At 46.3% G+C, this 20057-nt stretch overlaps 2 protein-coding genes across 10 annotated transcripts in view; both read right to left on the bottom strand.

Moving 5' to 3' along the window:
* PARVA (parvin alpha) overlaps positions 1 to 1340 on the bottom strand; it is a 62867-nt gene extending 61527 nt beyond the window's left edge. Inside the window, exon 1 of the mRNA XM_005531561.3 lies at positions 1131 to 1340. Coding sequence (XP_005531618.1) covers positions 1131 to 1266 — 136 coding nt within the window. The 5' untranslated portion in view covers positions 1267 to 1340. The remainder of the gene's footprint in view (positions 1 to 1130) is intronic.
* A 5994-nt stretch (positions 1341 to 7334) lies between these two features.
* MICAL2 (microtubule associated monooxygenase, calponin and LIM domain containing 2) overlaps positions 7335 to 20057 on the bottom strand; it is a 112549-nt gene continuing 99826 nt past the window's right edge. For 4 of the 9 annotated variants that reach the window (XM_088058113.1, XM_088058110.1, XM_088058115.1 and 1 more), the window contains 4 exons: positions 18780 to 18873; positions 13348 to 13447; positions 12182 to 12255; positions 7337 to 10494 (listed from right to left, as the gene is read on the bottom strand). In XM_088058113.1, coding sequence (XP_087914239.1) covers positions 10310 to 10494; positions 12182 to 12255; positions 13348 to 13447; positions 18780 to 18873 — 453 coding nt within the window. In that variant the 3' untranslated portion in view covers positions 7337 to 10309. Of the gene's footprint in view, positions 10495 to 10814; positions 10883 to 12181; positions 12256 to 13347; positions 13448 to 18779; positions 18874 to 20057 lie in introns of all 9 variants that reach the window. The other 5 variants (XM_088058116.1, XM_088058118.1, XM_088058114.1 and 2 more) reach the window with 3 other exon arrangements.

Below are 20057 nucleotides of genomic sequence, written 5' to 3'. Positions count from 1 at the left end.
CACTGTGTGTGAGTGTGTGTGTGTCTGTGAGTGTGTGAGTGAATGTGTCTGTGTGTGTCTGTGTGTGTGTGTGCGCACTGTGTGTGCACTGTGTGTGAGTGTGTGTGTGTGAGTGTGAGTGAATGTGTCTGTGTGTGTCTGTGTGTGAGAGTGTGTGAGTGAATGTGTCTGTGTGTGTCCGTGTCTGTGTGCGCACTGTGTGTGCACTGTCTGTGTGTGAGTGTGTGTGTGAGGCTGTATGTGTGTGTGTGTGAGTGAATGTGTCTGTGTGAGGCTCTGTGTGTGTGTGAAGCTGTATGTGTGTGTGTAAGGCTGTATCAGCACTCACAGCCGGAATTCTGTGTGTACATCGCGGCTGCGGAGGCAAATCCTGCCCCGGGAAACGCCCCGTGCGCTCCCAGACCCGCGGGGCCCGCCCGGCCGGGACCGGGGATGGACCCGGGGATGGACCCGGGATCTACCGCACACAGAACCCGGGAGCGGCCCCGCACACAGAAGCCGGGAATGGCGCTGGAATGGCCCCGGAGCTCCCGCACACGGTCCCGGGAATGGCCCTGGAATGGCCGGGAATGGCCCCGGGAATGGCCGGGAATGGCTCCGGGAGCGGCCCCTGGAATGGCCGGGAATGGCCCCGGGAATGGCCCCGGAAGTTCCCGCACACAGAACCCGGGAATGGCCGGGAATGGCTCCGGGAATGGCCGGGAATGGCCCCGGGAATGGCCCCGGGAGCGGCCCCGGGAGCGGCTCCGGGAATGGCCCCCGGAATGGCTCCGGGAGCGGCCCCGGAAGTTCCCGCACACAGAACCCGGGAATTGCCGGGAGCGGCCCCGGGAATGGCCGGGAATGGCTCCGGGAATTGCCGGCGGCGGCTCCGGGAGCGGCCCCGGGAATGGCCGGGAATGGCTCCGGGAATTGCCGGGGGCGGCCCCGGGAGCGGCCCCGCGGTGCCGGGATCGGCGGGGCCGGGGCGGCTCCTCCCTCGCCGCTCCCTGCCCACCCCACCCCGCACGTCCTCCGCCGCCAGCCCCTTCCTCTGCTCCCCAGAGCCTTTTCCTCTCCCCCTGTCTCCTCCCTCCTTCCCCCCCCAGTAAGGTAACTCCCAGGAAATATGCAAACCTGGTCGTTTTTACCTTCTTTGGCTTTTTTCCTCCTGGCCAGCGTGCCGCCGAGCTTGCCCAGGAAGGAGTCATCCTTCTTTCTGGAGGGGGGCGATTTGGGGGTGGGGGATTTGGGGGAAGAAGGGGATTTCTGCGGGGAGGTTGCCATGCTGGGCCAGCGGCCGCCGGCGCTGCGGCGGAGCTGCGAGCCCCGGTGCCGTGGGAGGCTGTTCCCGGCTCTGAACGGAAGCGGAATTATTTCAAGCATTTGAGGCAGCTCCTGCTCCGCTCTCCCGGCTCTCCCGCTCCTTCCCTCCCTCCTCCCGCCCTGCCTCCCGCCGGGGAGGGCCCGCTGCCCTGGCACGGCGGCTCCGGGCCGAGCATGGGGCAGCGCCTCGGTCCCTGCTCCATCCCCGGCCCCTGCTCTGTCGCCGGGCCCTGCTCCATCCCCGACCCCTGCTCTGTCCCCTGCTCCATCCCCTGCCCCATCCCCCGCCCCATCCCCTGCTCCATCCCCAGCCGGGCGGGTGAACACCCGGCTCTGATTCATCCCCATCCCCTGCCCCATCCCCTGCCCCATCCCCTGCTCCATCCCCGGCCCTGCCCCATCCCCTGCCCCATCCCCGGCCGGGTGGGTGACCAGCCGGGCTGGGTGACACGCAGGGGGGTGCCAGGAGCCGAAAGGCGCATGCAGACACAGGGTCAGGGCTCATGCTGTTCAGCTCATCCCCAGGGTGAAGGGCCTGAAGGACGGGAGTGTCACAGCTGCCAGCAGATGTTCCTACATCCTGTGCCAGCACCCATAGAGAAACAGAACCATGGCTCCGCTTGGAAGGGTCTTAGAGATAAACCAGTTTCCAACACTCTGCCATGGGCAGGGACACCTTCAATTAAACTTGACTGTTCAAAGCCTCATTTAACCTGGCCTTGAGCACTGCCAGGGATGGAGTGTCCAGAGCTTCTCTGGAGAGCTTCTTCGGAGCCTCACCACCCTCCCAATAAAGAGTTTCTTGCTAATATCTTGTCTAAAGCTACATTCTTCAGCCTAAGGCTATTTCCCCTTCTTCTGTCACTACCTACCCTTGCAAGAAGTCCCTCTCCAGGCGTCTTGTAACCCTCCTTCAGGGACTGGAAGGCTGCCAGGTCTCCCTGGAGCAGTCCCCAGGCTGAACAACCCCAACTTTCCCAGGCTGAACAACCCCAACTTTCCCAGCCTGAATTCATGGCAGAGGTGCTCCAGCCCTCTGAGCACCTTGGTGACCTCTGGACATGCTCCATCAAGTTCATCTCTCTTGTGTTGGAGGCCCCAGATCTGGACACACAGAAGAACTCATGAAGTAATAAAGTGTCACGAAATGGTTTCCTGCAAGTTAAAGCTCAAGCTTACTGCATACATTTCAGTCTGGATGACATTTTGCAAAGCTCTTCTGCCTGCAGTTTCCAGCTGTGTCTGTGGTGAGAAGCAGCAGGCACGGTCATACACACAAAACAAAACAACTGTTGTAGTCAGAGCACTATAAAAAGCCTGTGGAAAGGTGGCTTAGCACAGTAGATTGCCTATACCAGCCCTGCTTTGATTTGCAGATGAGCAGCTTAAGGAGAAGTACGTTTCAAACAGATAATTTGCTGTGACTGGTTCAGGAGGCATCCAGGACTGGAACAGCATTAATGTCATCTGGATGCACTACTTTCACTTACCACTTAATCACCTGATTAACAATTCAGGCAAAAAGCCACACACACTTCATGCAAATATCTAGCTATCCATTAGGCATAATAAGTGAAATGAAATTACCATGAGGATATTTCTAAATCAGCCAGTAATTGTTGTGTTTTTACAAGCTGGTAGCGTTGGTTAGCTGATGAGGGGTACACATCAATGCCTGTTTCTTGCATGCAGTTAGTATGTGCCCTGGAGAAAAACTCTCTTCATCCCTCCTGCCATCAGTTCTAAGCAGGAATGAGCCCAAGCCTTAGCGCAAGCCTTTCCTTACACTGGCTCTGGTTCACAGCACCAGTTATGTCTCGGGCCTCTTGCCTACGAATTTCAGCCTGAATTTCACACATTATTCTCTTTTTGCTGATACACTGTGTGCATTAGGAGATGAACAGTTTTGAATCATTTTTAAGAACATAATGCAAGGCAGTTTCAAATGGAGAAGTGCACCCATCAAGCACTTTTTAAAATACTCCTGTAAGTCTGTGGCATTTACAAGCAGAGCAGTGACCCAGCTGAATCTCCACTGGGAGCCAAATGACTGTACATGGATGTCAGGAGAGGATGCTGTGGGCACAGCAGAAGAGAGAGCACTTTGGCAAGCTTTTGGCAGAGTGTGCTTGCCTTTGTACCCCTGTGTTTGTGGTGAATACAGAAGGAACAAGGCAGATACCTCACAAAGAGCAGCAGGTTCTGGGCTGTGCACTGCAGGGCAGTCAGAGTTCAACATGAAATTGCCAAGTCCCTCACAAAACTCTTGAAAAGACCCAGAATCTTTCCTATTTCTCAACACTCAGTATATGTAAATTAATGATAAATACAGTATTGCTTATTTAATAGCCTCGTGAGCTGTGGGAGTTGGACATCACCAGGGGAAAAAGATTAAATGAAACAATGTGTTTAAATGAACTTTAGCAGATCTGGAAACTCAAATACTGTGTGCTTTAAGAAATGATGCTAAAGCAGCAGCCAGACCCGGAGTTTACAGTAGTATTTCTCTTGGGATTTCTGTGCAGTTCATTGTGTGTAACATTACTGCAGTATTTTTCCAGTTTCTCTTTGAGGACACAAGATTTTCCCCCTGTATCTTAAATTTAGAATTACACATGCTACTTTTTTTTTTTTCTTTTTATGGAGGAATATATATGAACATACAGCCATAAATTAATACTGCATTCATCACAAAAGGCTTTGTAGATATACACAAGGTCGAAGTTATGGCCTTAAATTAATATTGCATTCATCACTAAAGGCTTTATAGGTGGGCACAAGGTTGAAGTCATGGCAGCTATGGGGATGGAGCCTGCTGTGCTCTGTATTTGACAATGGAATTCTTGCAGGATCATGCCCCCTGATCCCAGCACAGGCCAGGGCAGGCAGCAGGCTGCTGTTCAGGCTGGCCCTGCTGCACCTGGCACAGAGAAATGCGGAGCAGACCGTGGCAGCTCTCACCACGCTGCCTGTCAGCGCCTTGTTGGGACAGATGAGCCAAACATTACATCAAATTAATTGGATCCTGCTCACAGATGTACTTTTGCAGGCAATAAAAGGTGGCTAAGTCCCCACCCTTCAAATAATTCTTATTCACTTGCATATCTGTTCATGCACAGCTGGTTTTTATTTCATTTAATATGAGACTCAGAATGCACAGGAGCAGAGTTTTACTTTCCCAAGGAAACGGAAGAGGCAAGGTATGTAATATCCCAACCACGGGCTAGGCTAGCAAGAAAGAGCAGCTAAGCTGCTTAAGACTGTGCAATAAATCATTCACTTGCCTTACAGTCCTCCCCTAACATTTTCCTCCTAGGTGTAGCCCTGCTCCAGCCTTTTGACCATTTGGTCATTTAAAGAACGGAAGCGGAATTTTTAAAAGCGATTTATCAACTTGCTACTGCTGTGCTTGCCTGCAGGAACACCCTTTGCTGACTTCAGGAAGAGGAGAACTAGACCAAAGTCTACACATTTTATTTTCCTAAGCACTTGCAGCACTGCCAGCCCTGTGTGGTGAATTTCTGAACGTGCTCACCCCTCCCTGAGTTAAGGGCACAAGCAGAGGAGCCTGCAGAGCAGAGAAGGTGTTTCCACACCACCTCGGTGTGGCTGCTTTAGAATAGCACAAAGCCTCACAGCAGGCATCAAAGGGCTCCAAATTTTCATTGCCAGCATCACCTAAAACTCACATTGCCAGCATCACCTAAAACTCACATTGCCAGCATCACCTAAAACTCACATTGCCAGCATCAGCTAAAACTCACATTGCCAGCATCACCTAAAACTCACATTGCCAGCATCACCTAAAACTCACATTGCCAGCATCACCTAAAACTCACATTGCCAGCATCACCTAAAACTCACATTGCCAGCATCAGCTAAAACTCACATTGCCAGCATCACCTAAAACTCACGCTTGAGGAAAAAATTTCTTTCCAGCTCACAAGGTGAGATTAAGATTGGGCATACTCATATGCTGGAATTTAAAGCACAGCTATGCTTTCTACTCTAACTTCTTTGGTATAAGAATATTCTGTGTAAATAATTTAACAAAATAATATAGTTTTATAAGTATGTTTTATAAGTAACAGAGGATTTCCAAACAGATTCTTAAAACATACAATGAATTTGTGTTGTACACCAAGGAGCAAAATAGATAGTCTAAGATGTGATGAGGAAAATATACATGAAAGATAAAAGATAACGTGTTGTATACAGCCACAGAAATTAATAATTCAAAAGCTTCAGAGGAAAAAAAGTGGGTTTAAAACTTTTTGGTAAAATGGGAATGCCATCCTGTAATTCATTACTTTTGGTAACATGTTGTTACATCCATTAGTTATTTACAAAAACCGGGCCAAGTTTATTTGCATCTACAACTGCCCTTCTTGAGACAGTTTTAGGAAAAAAAAAAAATCAGTATTATGGTTTGGTTATTTTTCCTAACAAGTGTCAGTTGTACCCTTCATCTGGGTACATCTGCATTTATGTACAGGTGTGTCACATGAATATTCCAGCAAGCACACAGGACCAGCAGGTCTCTGTGTAGCTCATTAGAGGCAACAGAAGGAACCACAGTTCCAGGCAAAGAGATCTGGGTGAAATCCAGCAAACCCCTTGCCCTTCATGAAGTATTTGCCAGGAGCCAGGCTGGTGAGATGTGCTGCCATGAAAACTGAACAGTGTTTGCACGCTGCCACGGCAAACTCGGTGTGCTAAACCATGCCAAAGCCAGCAGGATTTTAACATCTGCAGCTCTAGATCTTAACAGAAGCAAAGCCTTAAACGATATGCAGAGTCTCCAATCTGCTGTGCCACGTCCTGTCACTTGCTCAGGCAAGGAAGAAAATGGTGTATCTTTCTGGAAAAGGGCTGCTAAAGCAGTGTGAAAATCTCAGTTGAAATCAGACTTGCATTGGGCTGCAAAGCACAAGTTTCGAGGCACAAGACCCCTAAATTTGTGTCCTATGGTCAAACACACTAAAAATCAGTCAGGTGTCCCTTTACCTTGGTGGCAAATGGATCGGTCTTGATTCAAACAATGATTTACAAAATTGTTATCCCGAGCTTTTTACAGAATCACGGAATTGTTTCAGTTTGAACAGACCTTTAGGATCAAGTCCAGCCATTAACCCAGTACTGCCAAACCCACCACCAAACCATGTCCCTAAGCACCACCTGAGTTTCCTTCGAGCTGTGATCTTTGAACAGGGGACAAGGAAGGCGTGTGCACGTACCATGAGCCTCAGTAAATTCCTCTGGTGGCATTTCTACCCTGCTCCTGGGCCAGAAAAGTCCACAAGATGGAAGGGAAAGGACATTAAGAGGAAAATCTCGTTCAAAGATGCCAGAAATGACCTTGACCTCTGAAGAGAAGCAGCTGTCCATCTGTCCTGAGAGGAGGAGAGACCTCTCAGTCAGTCCAGAGTCACTGAGCAGGGGATAATCGTGCTGGCCCCAGTCTTGCTCATCCTCTTCTCTCCTCAGCACATTGTCTTGGGCTGGAAGGCTCTTCCACTGCTACAAAGCAGCAAAACAAGATGACCTGAGAGATGAACTCAGTGGCATTTGAAAATTGACAATTAGTTGACACTTATGATGTTGATCACCATTTGATGGACGCTTTTCCTTTTTCAAGTCTTCAAGGAGCTGTTATGATGTTATAATGCTGAAATGTTATAATGTTAAAATGTTATAATTTATGCATCAAGCACAAGGAAACCAGCTGGGGGATTCCCCTGTGTGGAAGCTGGGGTTTGTAATCTCTTCTGCTAAAGAAGCCCCCTAACCTCAGAGTGCCATTATTTCTGAACCACAAAGGGAATCTGTGCACTGCAAGATGCTGTGATTTCCTTACCAGTACAGGAGTTCCGAGGGTGATTTCATTTCTGACCTGTAGATCTGTCCCTGTCACACATTATGGTGCTGTGTCAGTGGAGAGGAACTTCTGTGGAAATGATTCAGGGACTTCAAAGAGTGAGACAGAATTTTATTCTTTCAAACAGAAAATTTCTCACCAGCAGCCCATTTAGACACACTCAATACATTCCAGCACAACACGTTATACCCCGAAATAACAGTGCCATGAACTCAGAAATTAACATCTCTATTATAAATTAGTCAGCCAAGTTACAGAAAAGATTGAGCAGCAAGAAAACTGATAACCAAACCAGTGGTTAAATACATTTCTAGTACAAGCCAACCATGTGAAGTTGACCTGTGAACAGTGCACATAGCTCCTCTTTTTCTTTAACCCCTTCTCTACTCTCACAATACACAAAGACCTGCTTTAAATGACTTAGGAGTTTAGAATTTTCTAAATCACTTGCACAGTTTATTTTTGGATCTAATCCTGTGAGGTACTCGAGATCAGGCAGGGCAGCAGCAGCCTGACAGGTTTTCCCACCCAAGAGCAGGCAGTTTTGGGTGGAGATGTGTAACAACCACAGGGCATCCAGAAAAGTGTTTCTTTAGCAAAGAATATTTTTGATGCCCATCAAGTTCTGGTGGCCCTCAGCTTCTGTGGACTCTGATACTCTCAAGAACGCAAATCTTTGGAGCTGAAGGGATAGCAGCCTTTGGAGTTTGGTTTCATGGCTGAGCAGGTATCTGCTGTAGACTGAAATCCCAGGGTTTACCTGCAACAGCAGCACTAATGGGAGTGCAGTTCTTAATTGTAAAAGTGAGGTGAAAAAACCAATCTTTGATATAACTGGAGATTCCTGCAGAATTCTCCTCCTGTGCAAAGCTCTTTCAAACTTTTTAAAAATACCTTGAAATCACGATGACCGTGACAGAAAATGGTGACATTTCCTAGACTGTCTTGTGTCTACAGGACTGCATGAGGCAGGACTGGGGACAGTGATAAAACCCAGAAATCTTCTCTGCAAAACTGGAAATACCAGCAGATCTCAACAGAGAAAATGAATATATTTACTGCTGCCCTGCCTCTCCTACTTTGTGTCAGTCTTAAGTAATAGAGTTAGTTTAAAAAATCAGTCACTGCAACCCATCTCAGTAAAAATGTCATCTGAAGATCAGGTATAGCTTAGCCTATGAATGAGAGGGGGAAGAAAAAAGTCTGGTGCTTATTTTGGAACACATTTAAGGGTTCTTCCCTTCTTCCATGTCTTTTCACTGTGATGAAAGACAAATTATATGTTAAAGCTCTGAATGCTGTGTTTTAAGGGTATTCCTTCAAGTTATGGTCACTGAGAACATTGTTTAAAATCTTAATTCATATTTTATTGCTAATTGTTTACCAAATTTATAAATCTGTGTACTCTGCAATGCACAGCTTTGCTGTACACAGCCCTTAGAAATACACATTTTTCAATCAAAATTAGAGACAACATCCAAACTGTAAAATGTAACCAGACACTCTTGCCCTCTTTAAACAGTGTAATAAATAAATATAAATAAACATTGCAGAGCAATATCATAAAGCTTGCACCAGCAGAGGTATATTATTTATCTGTGGCCAACAGCAAAAACTTGCTTTTACATTTAGAAAGGGCATTTCAAATTTCTTGCAATAGAGAAAAAAAACCAAAAAACAACAACAAACCCAACAAACCCCTGAAGATAACTCATAAATTATTGTGACAGGATCCAGTGTCTGTTACTTTACCAGTACCCACCAAGAGATTTTTCAGTTTAAAGCTTTTTTAACAGGAATGCTTCTCTCTTTGGCTGTACCATAGGCAGATGCTGCAAATTAGCACCATTCACAACAACATGAGAACATCAAATCTTCTCAGAGCACGAGGTAAAATGATATCAAAAAAACACCAAAAAAAAAACCCCAGTCTTTCAGTTTCCCCTTGTTTTTTCCAGTTTGAAAATCTAGTGCATCACACAGTTGGGAATATTACCAATCTCAAATTGCAGAATTATCTCAGATTTAAGAAGTTACTTAAATCAGGAGAATTTCTGCATGCTCTTTTGCCAATATCTACAAATGCATGTACAAAAAAAGATAGGAGATGGTCCTTTTAAGCAAAAAATATGCATATATTCTCAAGCAGCAAGATAAATGCAATTTAAATACACCCACAATATTTTCTGTCAAATGTTGATATTAAAAACTCAACATTTTTTGCAGTCCTTTTATGGGGCCATTCTCGGGGAGAATTAACTGCTATACCATTCATCACACCAAACAATACCATTTGTGATCTATTTTATGAAGAAATTGTAAAGTCTGTCATAGTAAAGTCTGCCCTATAAATATCAGTTGGGTCTGAATTACTATTTTCAAATTATCTTTTATCTTGTTTTAAAGACCTTCATCTCTGATATACAGAAACTTTTTTGAGCATTTAACAGCTGTAAGGATAGTCACCCCTTTGATAATCCCTTACCATTTTACAAAATGCAGGGATTTAATATTGCTTGAACTTCTTGTTCAAAAATACACAGTGCAATAAAACTTATAAATACCTGAAAAATTAATTTCTGACATTGCATTTACAGTAGTTTTAGTAAGTGCTTATATGTAGTCATTAGTCAAATGACTCTTCCTCCACCAGAAATAAAGACTAACCCTGTTTTTATGAGGTGCTTGTTTTCTGACTTTTCTATAGTTGACCATGGCTTGGCTGTGCCAAAATATTAACAAAGGCACACAGAGATTGAGACAAACAGATGGAAAGTAAGACTCTCTCAGAAATACTAAATGATGTCATCATGTTCCTCAGAAACTCCACTCTCAGCTTTAAAATAAAATTCCAGTAGGATAATGGAGCTCTGATTTCCCTTTCACAGACCCTGGTGCCCATCAGACAGACAAATTCAGCCCAAATCTGTATCCCAGTGATGCTCTGAGCTGACAGTGAAATGACTGTCTCTGGCATAAGCAAAAGAACTTCTCTAAAGCTTTCAATAACAAAACAACGTCTTTCCCAAATAAGCAGATTTTAAATTTGAATTCCTTCATTTCCAGCAGACTGTATCTCCGTGGCAGGGAATACTGCTGCAAGGATGTTTATTTGCATGTGGCTGTTTAAATCCTGCTCAGCTGATAGCCTGTAGATAATATAAAGCTTTCCAAGTGCTGGTCTTCTGCTCTTTCTTTCACTCTCTGCTCTTCTAAGGCACACACCAGTCTGTCCCTTTCTTCAACCACCTTCATCATCTCGGTAAAAATTTCATCCTCCTCGTTCAGATCCATCTCATCTTTAAGGCTGTCTGCAAGGTCACAAAAAAGAGTTTGAGAACCAGATCAGTGTTTGCATTTTAACTGTTAGTGCCCAGCTTGAATTAGCATTATATTCAATGCCAAATGTAGTCCACAGCAGTTAGTATTGTTAAAGTTACAGTTCAGGGAAATTTTCTCCTGAATTTGGGCCATTTGAAGTTGACCATTAGGCTTCCTAGGGTCTAGAGTAGATCTTTTCGCAAAATTTAGACTGGAAGGGATAGGAAAAGCACTACCTAGCTGTAGAAGCAATTAAGCTGTAGATTAAATTTAGCTTATAAGGTAAAAATCCCAACATGAAATGTAGTACCTGTAAGAAAATGGAAAGCATTTTTCAGAAAATGTACTGAAAACTGCCGTCTCTTGCAATCCACATGCCTAGAACACAACAGGATATTTGGGGGTACTCAGTGCTCTGGAACCACTCTGTCCCTGCATTGCTTCTCCCTGTGCTCCTTTTCAAGTCCCAAATGAAAGGACCAGCCCAAGCTGTAATCCCAAGCACCTCAAAGCAGTTCCAAAATATTATCCAGCAGTGCTGGTAAGAGCAGATACCCTCCTCTGCTCAGGGGGCTGAGGAGGTTACTCCCCATTGCTGGCTGGCCAGCTGATCAGTGTCCATCTCCAGTGGCCATCACCAGTGTCCATCACCAGTGTCCATCACCAGTGTCCATCCCCAGTGTCCATCATCAGTGTCCATCCCCAGTGTCTCCATCCCCAGTGTCCATCACCAGTGTCTCCATCCCCAGTGTCTCCATCCCCAGTGTCCATCCCCAGTGTCCATCACCAGTGTCCATCCCCAGTGTCCATCCCCAGTGTCTCCATCCCCAGTGTCCATCACCAGTGTCCATCACCAGTGTCTATCCCCAGTGTCCATCCCCAGTGTCCATCCCCAGTCTCCATCCCCAGTGTCTATCCCCAGTGTCCATCATCAGTGTCCATCATCAGTGTCCATCCCCAGTGTCCATCCCCAGTGTCTCCATCCCCAGTGTCCATCCCCAGTGTCTATCCCCAGTGTCCATCCCCAGTGTCCATCCCCAGTGTCCATCATCAGTGTCCATCCCCAGTGTCCATCCCCAGTCTCCATCACCAGTGTCCATCCCCAGTCTCCATCCCCAGTGTCCATCCCCAGTGTCCATCCCCAGTGTCCATCATCAGTGTCCATCCCCAGTGTCCATCCCCAGTCTCCATCACCAGTGTCCATCATCAGTGTCCATCACCAGTGTCCATCCCCAGTGTCCATCCCCAGTGTCCATCCCCAGTGTCCATCCCCAGTCTCCATCACCAGTGTCCATCATCAGTGTCCATCACCAGTGTCCATCATCAGTGTCCATCACCAGTGTCCATCCCCAGTGTCTATCCCCAGTGTCCATCCCCAGTCTCCATCCCCAGTGTCCATCCCCAGTGTCCATCCCCAGTGTCCATCACCAGCCGGACACTGCTGGCTGCAGAGCACCGCTGCAATTGCTCATGCAGTGCTTCTGCTGCAGCTCACTGCACAGCTGGGCAGGCCAGCTGGGCTGTCCTGAGCACTCACATGAGAACACCTCACATTCTGCTGGCTGAACTGCAGCCAGAGGAGCACAGGAGCCTCAGCCAGCCTGGTTCTTTTCAGAGCAAACAGGGTTGGCACAGTCTGTCCCTGTGGGCTGGAGCACACTGTCCCCTTTGACTTACCATCAATGGCCATCTTCTCTCTCAGCTGTTGCTCCAACCTGCTTTGCTGGTCCTCCAGTTCTAGCTCTTGGGCTCTGGGTGCAGCAAAAAGAGTTAAAGAAGCAGCTTTTTTCAGTGAAGACACACGTTATTATCATTTCAGTTAGGAGATTCTGTGTTTGCTCCTCATGGGCTGCCAACACTAAAAGGTTTGCCTGTGCCAGCATCTCCAGAGTAGCTCCAGAAGCAGCACTGCCACCTTTCACAGTAGCTCTGGGGTTACACTCCCCCACACAGCAGTGCTTAAAGCTCTGAACCATCTGGGCTTTGCTGGTGGCACCACAGTGCAATTCTGCATAGGGCTGAAGCCACACATGAAGGGCCTGAGGAACTGACACATGAACACCTCCAAACAACAACATTTTGTGTCCTGCAGTGCTAAAAGCAGCCCACTGTTGCCTTTTTAACTCACAGAGTGAGAAGAAAGCATTGCTACCACAGCAGCAGCACCAGCACAGCTGGGGAGAAACTGTCTGAGAAGCTGGGGTGCAGCTGGAGCTCAGGGACCTGGAAATGATAAATGGAAATGGCAAAGCCTGCACAGGTAGGAAACCCAGGGCTGAGTGAGGACTGCTGAGGCTCCCAACGCCTTCCCACACTGCCCACCAAGAGTGGAGAAAACAGCTGAGCATCCCCAGCTGTCTCGAGGGGGTTTGCAGGGAAGCAAGGTCAGGGAGCAAACATTGCTTCCATCAGCCTCAGCAGTGGCACCTGAGGTGGGGTTTTATTAACTTCTTGTGCTGGTCTATCTGCTTGTTCCATGGCTGTAGCAAATTTCTAGATCTTTTTCTCCTATGTCCAACAAAACCAGATGAATTTGTCAGACTGTTTTTCTCCCCAGGGGAAGGTGCCCTGGTGTTCATCAGACCCACGTTGTGTGAAGACCTCTCTGTGCCACACTGGTTCAGAGCATTGTACAGAACTGAAATGTCTGAACCACTGTGAGAGGGAAGGGTGAGGAGGCCTCAGCTGCAGATCTGTGTTCAAAGCAGGTTGTAACTGCTCTGGATGTTATTCCTCAGCTGTCTCAAACGCAGCAGGAAGGTGTTTAGGTGTACAGGGAGTTGGGAGTATGTTTTTTCCCCTCTCCCCTCCCATCTTTAATAGTAATGCTTGTCCTTACTTACATAATCAGGAGCTCAGACTCATAGCGCATTAATTTATTCTTCTCCATGACCAGCTCAAACCATTCATGCAGCATCTGATTTTCATCCTTTGTGCCTGAATCTGTGTGAAATAGGAGACTTCAGTGTGTGTGCTTCACCAGCTTTCTTTCCACTGCTTTTGCCAGCTAAAATAGCTCCTTCAATAGTCCTCCTGTGTAAGCCCACATGACTTCAGATGGAGATGGCTTTGCTGTGTGCAGCCTGCCCCAGTAATGGCTGAGTACAACAGGTATGACATTTTTCTCTGGTTTTGGCTGACAGTTGTGGCTTCTTGTAGCTAAAGGTGCATTGGATTTTAAAACACTTTTGTCCTAAAGCTTTTCCTTTCAGACAATCACACAGACTTTAGCGGGCACTGTTTGTGTCTCTTAGCTCTGCCTTTGATGAGACAGTGCCTCTGCTGAAACTGGGCTTCAGAGCTGAGCTGTGTCTCAGTGGATATTCCATTAACACCATCAGGATGCACACATGGCCAGCAGCAACTCAATCCCTGCTTCCAGTGCTCATCAGGCACACCACCAAACCCTCTGCAAATTTCCCTTCACTTGTCAAGTGGCCTCTAAATCTGCATCTGCTTTGGGTGACAAATCCGTGGTTACTGGGTGGTTTTATAACACTTTGGGCATCACTGACAGCCAGCCTTCCTCCCAAAGAGCTCACAGCTTGACTCTGCCTTGCTGAAGAAAAGGGTGGATCCCTTTCATCGGTAGGGACCTTCACTCCCCTGAAATACCATCTGTACAAAACTCTTTGGCAATGAAGAGCCCCTGGGTGTTTTCAAATGGCAAGTCAGAGCACATATGCGTTTCTTTTCCTTGCTGTCCCTCTTAAAATCCTTCACATTTTCCATTCATTTTTTCACAAAACAAAGCCTCCCCCCCTGCCCCCGGTGCAGGATGACAGGGACAGTGGTGGCACTGCCAGCACTCCTCCCACACCTGTGCTGCCCGTTCCTGCCTGCTGCACAGTGGGGATCACTTGCAGGAAGCCAATACCCCACACTGCTCCAGCCTGAGGCTGCAGTCCAAGTGACACACTGGCACCTTCAGAAGCATAAGGCCAGCAGCCAGCCCGTGGCCCTGCCCCAGCCCATGGCATTTGCACTCCCCACCACACATGGGAGCAGAGATGGCCAGATTTAGGATGAAGCAAAGGGAATACTGCCAGCAGACAGGGGAACAAGATCTCTCTTCCTCAGTCCTTGCATCACAATGCTAGATAACCAAGAATAACATCCCCACAAACCAGCCTGGCTGTTTTCTGTGGATGGAAGCTTGCATGATTTCTCCTGCTTTATTTCACATGACTGAGAGCACTGAAACTCAGCCCAAAAGGTCTCAGGTTAAAGCTCCAGAGACACCAATTACAAGAGAACCATTAAACTAGATTACCAAGCACAGCCAGAGTCCTGGGCAGTTCAGCAGTGTTTCTGATGCCTTTCTGTTATCATTTTGAAACGTGCCATTTTTTGCTCCAGGGGTTACCCTCTTGTCTCTGAAGCTTCAGCTGCCCCTCACTCCAAGGTGAGAGCCAGGGCTTGACTCCACTCAGAATCAGCAGTTTAAAGCCCATCTCCTTGGGGTGCCACCCCATGAAGCCCTTTGGCCACCTTCCTGAGGTGGGGGAGCTGCTGGGTGTTTGGGATCAGCAGCCCCTCTGCATGCCATCACCATCATCCCAGGAGCCCAGACCAGCTCCTGCCAGCAGGGAGGATCCACCTGGGCACCCACAGCCAGGACAGTGGGGCTGGCACGACTGCAGGCTTGTCACCAGGACTCCACCCCGACTGGAAATCCCACAAAACTGGAGGACAAAACAGCAGGAGAAGGCAGAGCAATTTCTCTCCCACTCCTGCCTGCCTCCATCAGAACCTGGCAGTAATGGGTGTGCTGCTGTGGGATCTGCCAGCTCAGCAAGTGGTGATAAAGAGCATCTTCTCAGAGTGACTGCAGGAGCTGTCCCTGCTGGGACATGCCAGTTTCTCACCCATCCAGCTCAGGGATGCAGCACTCAGAGCCCCAGGCCTTTGTGTGCCACCACAAGAAACAGTGGCACCGTCAGAATTTGATCTATTTTTATTGTCAGTAAAAACACTGCAATTGCTGTTGTGCATAAGTGTGGCACAGACACAAAAGCTTATTGTTCCGTTCTTGCTGTTTCCTTGTTTAGGCTAAAATATTCCTTCTTTTAACTTTTCCTCTTTACATTTTGAAAGCTCTGTAACTCTAATAAAAGGTTGTGTATTGCAGGTTGATTGAGGCAAGCAGAGCTAATGCACTTTTCAAAAAAAAACATTAATTTTTGCACAATCCTCAGTGCAAGATGAAATAAAAGTAGCTCTTCTCTTGCCTTCTCTTCCATCCCACAGAATGCCCCCTGAGTGTCCCCAGGGGCATCTTCTTCCTTTGCTTTTCAAATGTTTGTCACCACCAGTGTTAATACTTATTTAAATCAGATGGAGTGCATGTTGCCTTCTGAGGGCAGAACAAACCAAAGAAGCATTTTGGACAATGCAGTTCAACAGATGTTATTTACAGGTTAGAGGGAAAACAGTTTGTGAGTTTGTTTTGTGAGCCACGTTGGCTTTTCCCTACAGCATTGCTACAGGAAACCTTCCCTCCTGGTTTGCCCGAGTCTCCCCTGACTGAGATCCTTTTGAAAGGATCTTCCTTTTGACATTCTTCTAATGACATCATAGGTATTTCTATTTTCATCACTTTTTAGGGAATTGTATAGGCTGTGGAGGAGTATTTACTGAACACTCCTCTCAAAACCTGAACCTTCTGCTCTCCAGATTGGTGCTTCACTGTTCCTCCTTACAGTCACCACCCAGTAAAGGGATCTTGGCCAGTTTGCACCATTTTAGGTACAGTTAAACCTCATATTCCTTATTTCTGCAGCTTGCAACTGATTTCTTTTGACTCTGTTGAAAATTCCGAGACACCTCGGATGTGTTTTTTGTGAAATCAGAAACTAGCCACAACATGTGCAGATACTTGTTCACCTTCCAGAGCATTTCTTAACGTTCTCTCAACACAGGTTTTCTTCTTTACCGTCATCACTCATGACTTGTTCACTCAGCTGAGCCCTTATGCTAATTTTGGTGCAAAATGTGTTTTGAGATTTTTATTTCTGTGTTTTGTTGTAGGCAGGAGCTCTCCATAAGCCTTCACAAATGTCAGTGGAAAACAAAGCAACGGTACATCAGTGATTTATTATTTGGTATTTTGAAGCAGAATAAAGGAAATAACAAGCATGAAAAATTATTCCTGGGACTGATATTATTTCTTCCCATTTTTGGGGGGTGATTTTTAGGGGGTTTGTTGCTGGTTTTTTTCCCTCTAATGCATGAATTGTTGTCACTACAATTAGAAGATCATCAAAACCTCATTTTGCTCATCAGTCTTCATGGCAGTTGTTTCGCACCCACGCATGTTCTCTTCTAATTCAGTTGAGGAGCTAATGAATAACTCCCCCTAACAAAGAGGCCATTCATCCCAGGCTCACAGAATTATTAGAGGAGAGTTGCGTAAATGTCACTGAAGACTGGTGTTTGCAGGCCTGCCTCTAAATTTGGTTATTCACAACCTTTGCAGCTCAATATTATTGCTGAACTGTGATCGTTTTCTAATTACCTTAATAATACCTATTAAATCACTTGAATTGCATAAGCGCAGACCTGCTTAAATGCAACTTAACCTAATAAACACTGGTCATTCATTAAACAATAAGGCTCGTTATTTTAAGGGAGCTTGAGCAGAATATTAAACTCACCGATTCCTGCATCATTACACATATGTTACTACGAGCAACGAAGCACTCACATTTCATCTGGGAAGCTCATGGCTTCGTGCTCGTGCACCAGAAGAGTTATTGAGAGGCAGTAACATCCTGTGTTTCAGTATCTGCCCTATTTGTAACTGGCCACCTACACACAAACAATCAACGGGGAGAAAAAACCAGTACTTTCACCTTAATGAGGGCAATCCAATTACCAGGGATGGTAAGAGAATGAGAAGCATCGATCTCTTGGCAGACAGCCTTCTCCAGGAAATGCGGTTGTCAAAACAGCAACAACAAGAAGTGGCTCTAGGCCATTTATCCTGTGTCTATCCCAAGAGCTAGAAGCTTCTTGCCCCTCTGTATTCTTGTGGTTTCCAAAAATCACCCACTTTTTTACAAATCAGAAGTAAAAATCTAACTCTCCAAATTCTCACAGCCTTTTTAGCAGACTGTCTCATGGGCAGTAAGGGGGAGGTGCTGTTTGATAAAGGGTTATGATTTCATTTAAGAAAAACAGATGATAAATTTTTAAATAAAACTTGGAATAGACATTTATATTTATTAACTAGTTTCGTGGTCAATTCTAGGAAATCAGTAATAAATGTAAAGGGATGGGTGAATGCTGTCTTGCTGAACAGATCAGTGCAGTGTCAGAATAGGGGTGAGTGTGAAATACGGCATTAAAAAGGCCAGCATGGAGGGGTTGGACTGGATTGCCTGGTTAAGACAACAACAAGATCAGGTGCCAAAACATATCTGGGTTTTCTGTGTTGAGCAACTGGCTGTCAGGAAAACAGGAGGCTCAGCTTTCTGGGGTGGAGGTAAATAAAGACACATTTACATGCAGGCTGTCAGTCCCTTCAGCACGGACCCACAGCCCCCTCTGAAGTCCCTTATGGGCACAGTTCACACTGCCAGCCCCATTCCGAGCCTGGCAGGAGCCCGGGGGTCATGTCCCCCTGCTTCCCCCCTGTGCTGGGGAGCAGTGCCAGGCTGGCCAGGACAGCATCCCAAGCCCTGGGTGCTTGGCAGTGTGGGTCACAGAGGGGAAACCTTCCCTCTGGCTGGGGCCAGGGTGACACCCCTGTCATCCTCTGCCCCCTGGGGAAAAGCTGGGCTCTTGGGGGGTGTGTGTGTGTGTCCCTGCAGGCTGCTGTTGCTATAGCATGGCCACTGCTCTAATCATATTAATGGCATTTCACACTCAGGAAAGTCATTAAGGACTCCGTTACTAGGCACGGGCTGCTGCTGGCTTGGTAACTGAGATACAGCTCCTGGAAACCTCACTGGTTCCCTCCACAAGATGAAATTAAGCTCAGGATGGGATTTAAATAAATAAAAAAATAGTGGGGTGGGGCGACGTTGGGGGAAATGAAAATTCAGGTTCAATAGCATTGTCAATAATTACAAATCTGTGAAAACCAACAGAAAATTTAAAGCATTCAATGTAAAGGTGCTTGAGCTAACAGAGAGTTTGAGAAAAGGGTTTATCAATAATTTTTGTCCTGCCAGTTATTGTTCCTTTTCAGATTTTGCACCAAACTATTTCCATGACAACCATGAAAACCCTCTGCTTTGGAACAGGTTAGAAATCCCACCACTTTGCATACCTGCTTCTCCTCTTAGTTCTCTCTCCAGCTCAACACCAAAAATCTCCAGAGCTCTTTGTCTTTCCTCCAGTTCTTCCAGCTGCCGCTGCACTGCCTGCAAAAATGCAATGATGGAAAAGCTACAGACACATCTTCAAAATTCAGAGACAAAAGATGGTCTCAGTGCTCAGAGAAACAGCTTGGAAAGGTCTCGGAGGAGTTGTGGCTCTTGCCAACTCATTGAGTGTACCAGGCACCTCAGCAATTTAAATATGCCACTAGGTGTCATTCACAGTTTTATTATCACAGGATCACAGGCACCCAAAACTCCGTTTTCCCTGAGTTGTAGCTCTCCCATTGTAAAAAAGAGATCAAAACATTTCTGTGTCTCACAAGGTGTAAAAAGTCAACACTTCCATATTCAGAGACGTGTATTCTGATATATTACATCAGTAAAGCTCATAGAAATAGGGAAGGTTTGCAGCTGGAAAGCTCTGCTATGTTATTGTCCATGGGATTTTGTTTGGTTTGCTTTCATATTTCACCAGCTTTTGACCAGAAAGAAAAAGGTCTAATAGCTGTGACAATTCAGTGGCACTTCAGGAAGGATTTCCACATCCATTGTCCATTCCCTTTGAAATAAGATTTTGAGAGGTGTGGTGGGGATAAAAAGCATGAAACACCTTTAAAAGGTTGAAGTGTCAAAGACAGATGCTCAGCAGTTCCCATTTCAGGCTATGTCAGGGCATTCCAAGCCCAGCCCTCAGCAACAGCCTAACAAATAAGAAAGATCATTCAAAAAGTTTGGACTTGATTGTCTCCACCAAGCATTAAAATAAGAGTAGTCACGTCTGCATCTCATGTTACCTGGAGATAATTTACACAAGTTAATTACAAGTTCTCATACAAAAACTAAAACATGGCCTCTCTTCCCTTGTATTAAATAGGATACATCCGAGATCAAATTGTGCAGAAGTGCATTCACAAATCTTAAACTGTAATTGGAAATAATAACACATCAGTAGAGTCCAGAGCTTTCCTAGCATTTTCTGAAGAGAAGGGCCTGTATAAAATGAAGTGACTTTCCATCATTAAGGAAAAAAAATTATCCACTTTCGTTGTTGTAGCAGGGAGAGAACAAAAGCCATCACTGTATTTTTGTATCCTCCTGTAATGCACAGAGGTAATGGCTGAGTTACATTCTACTGGGCTGATGTTATTTCCCCTTTCTGTCTCTTTCCCTCTTCAGCTCCCTTCTCTTATTGCCCAGTCACTCTTCCCTCCTGTTCTTCATGTGCA

Source organism: Pseudopodoces humilis, chromosome 7 (assembly GCF_049639895.1).
Source record: "Pseudopodoces humilis isolate 2021_Gansu_Grassland_sample_001 chromosome 7, ASM4963989v1, whole genome shotgun sequence".
In the NCBI taxonomy this organism is placed as follows: domain Eukaryota; kingdom Metazoa; phylum Chordata; class Aves; order Passeriformes; family Paridae; genus Pseudopodoces; species Pseudopodoces humilis.
Note: the sequence above shows the minus strand (reverse complement) of the source record. Positions and strands in the feature narration are given on the sequence as shown.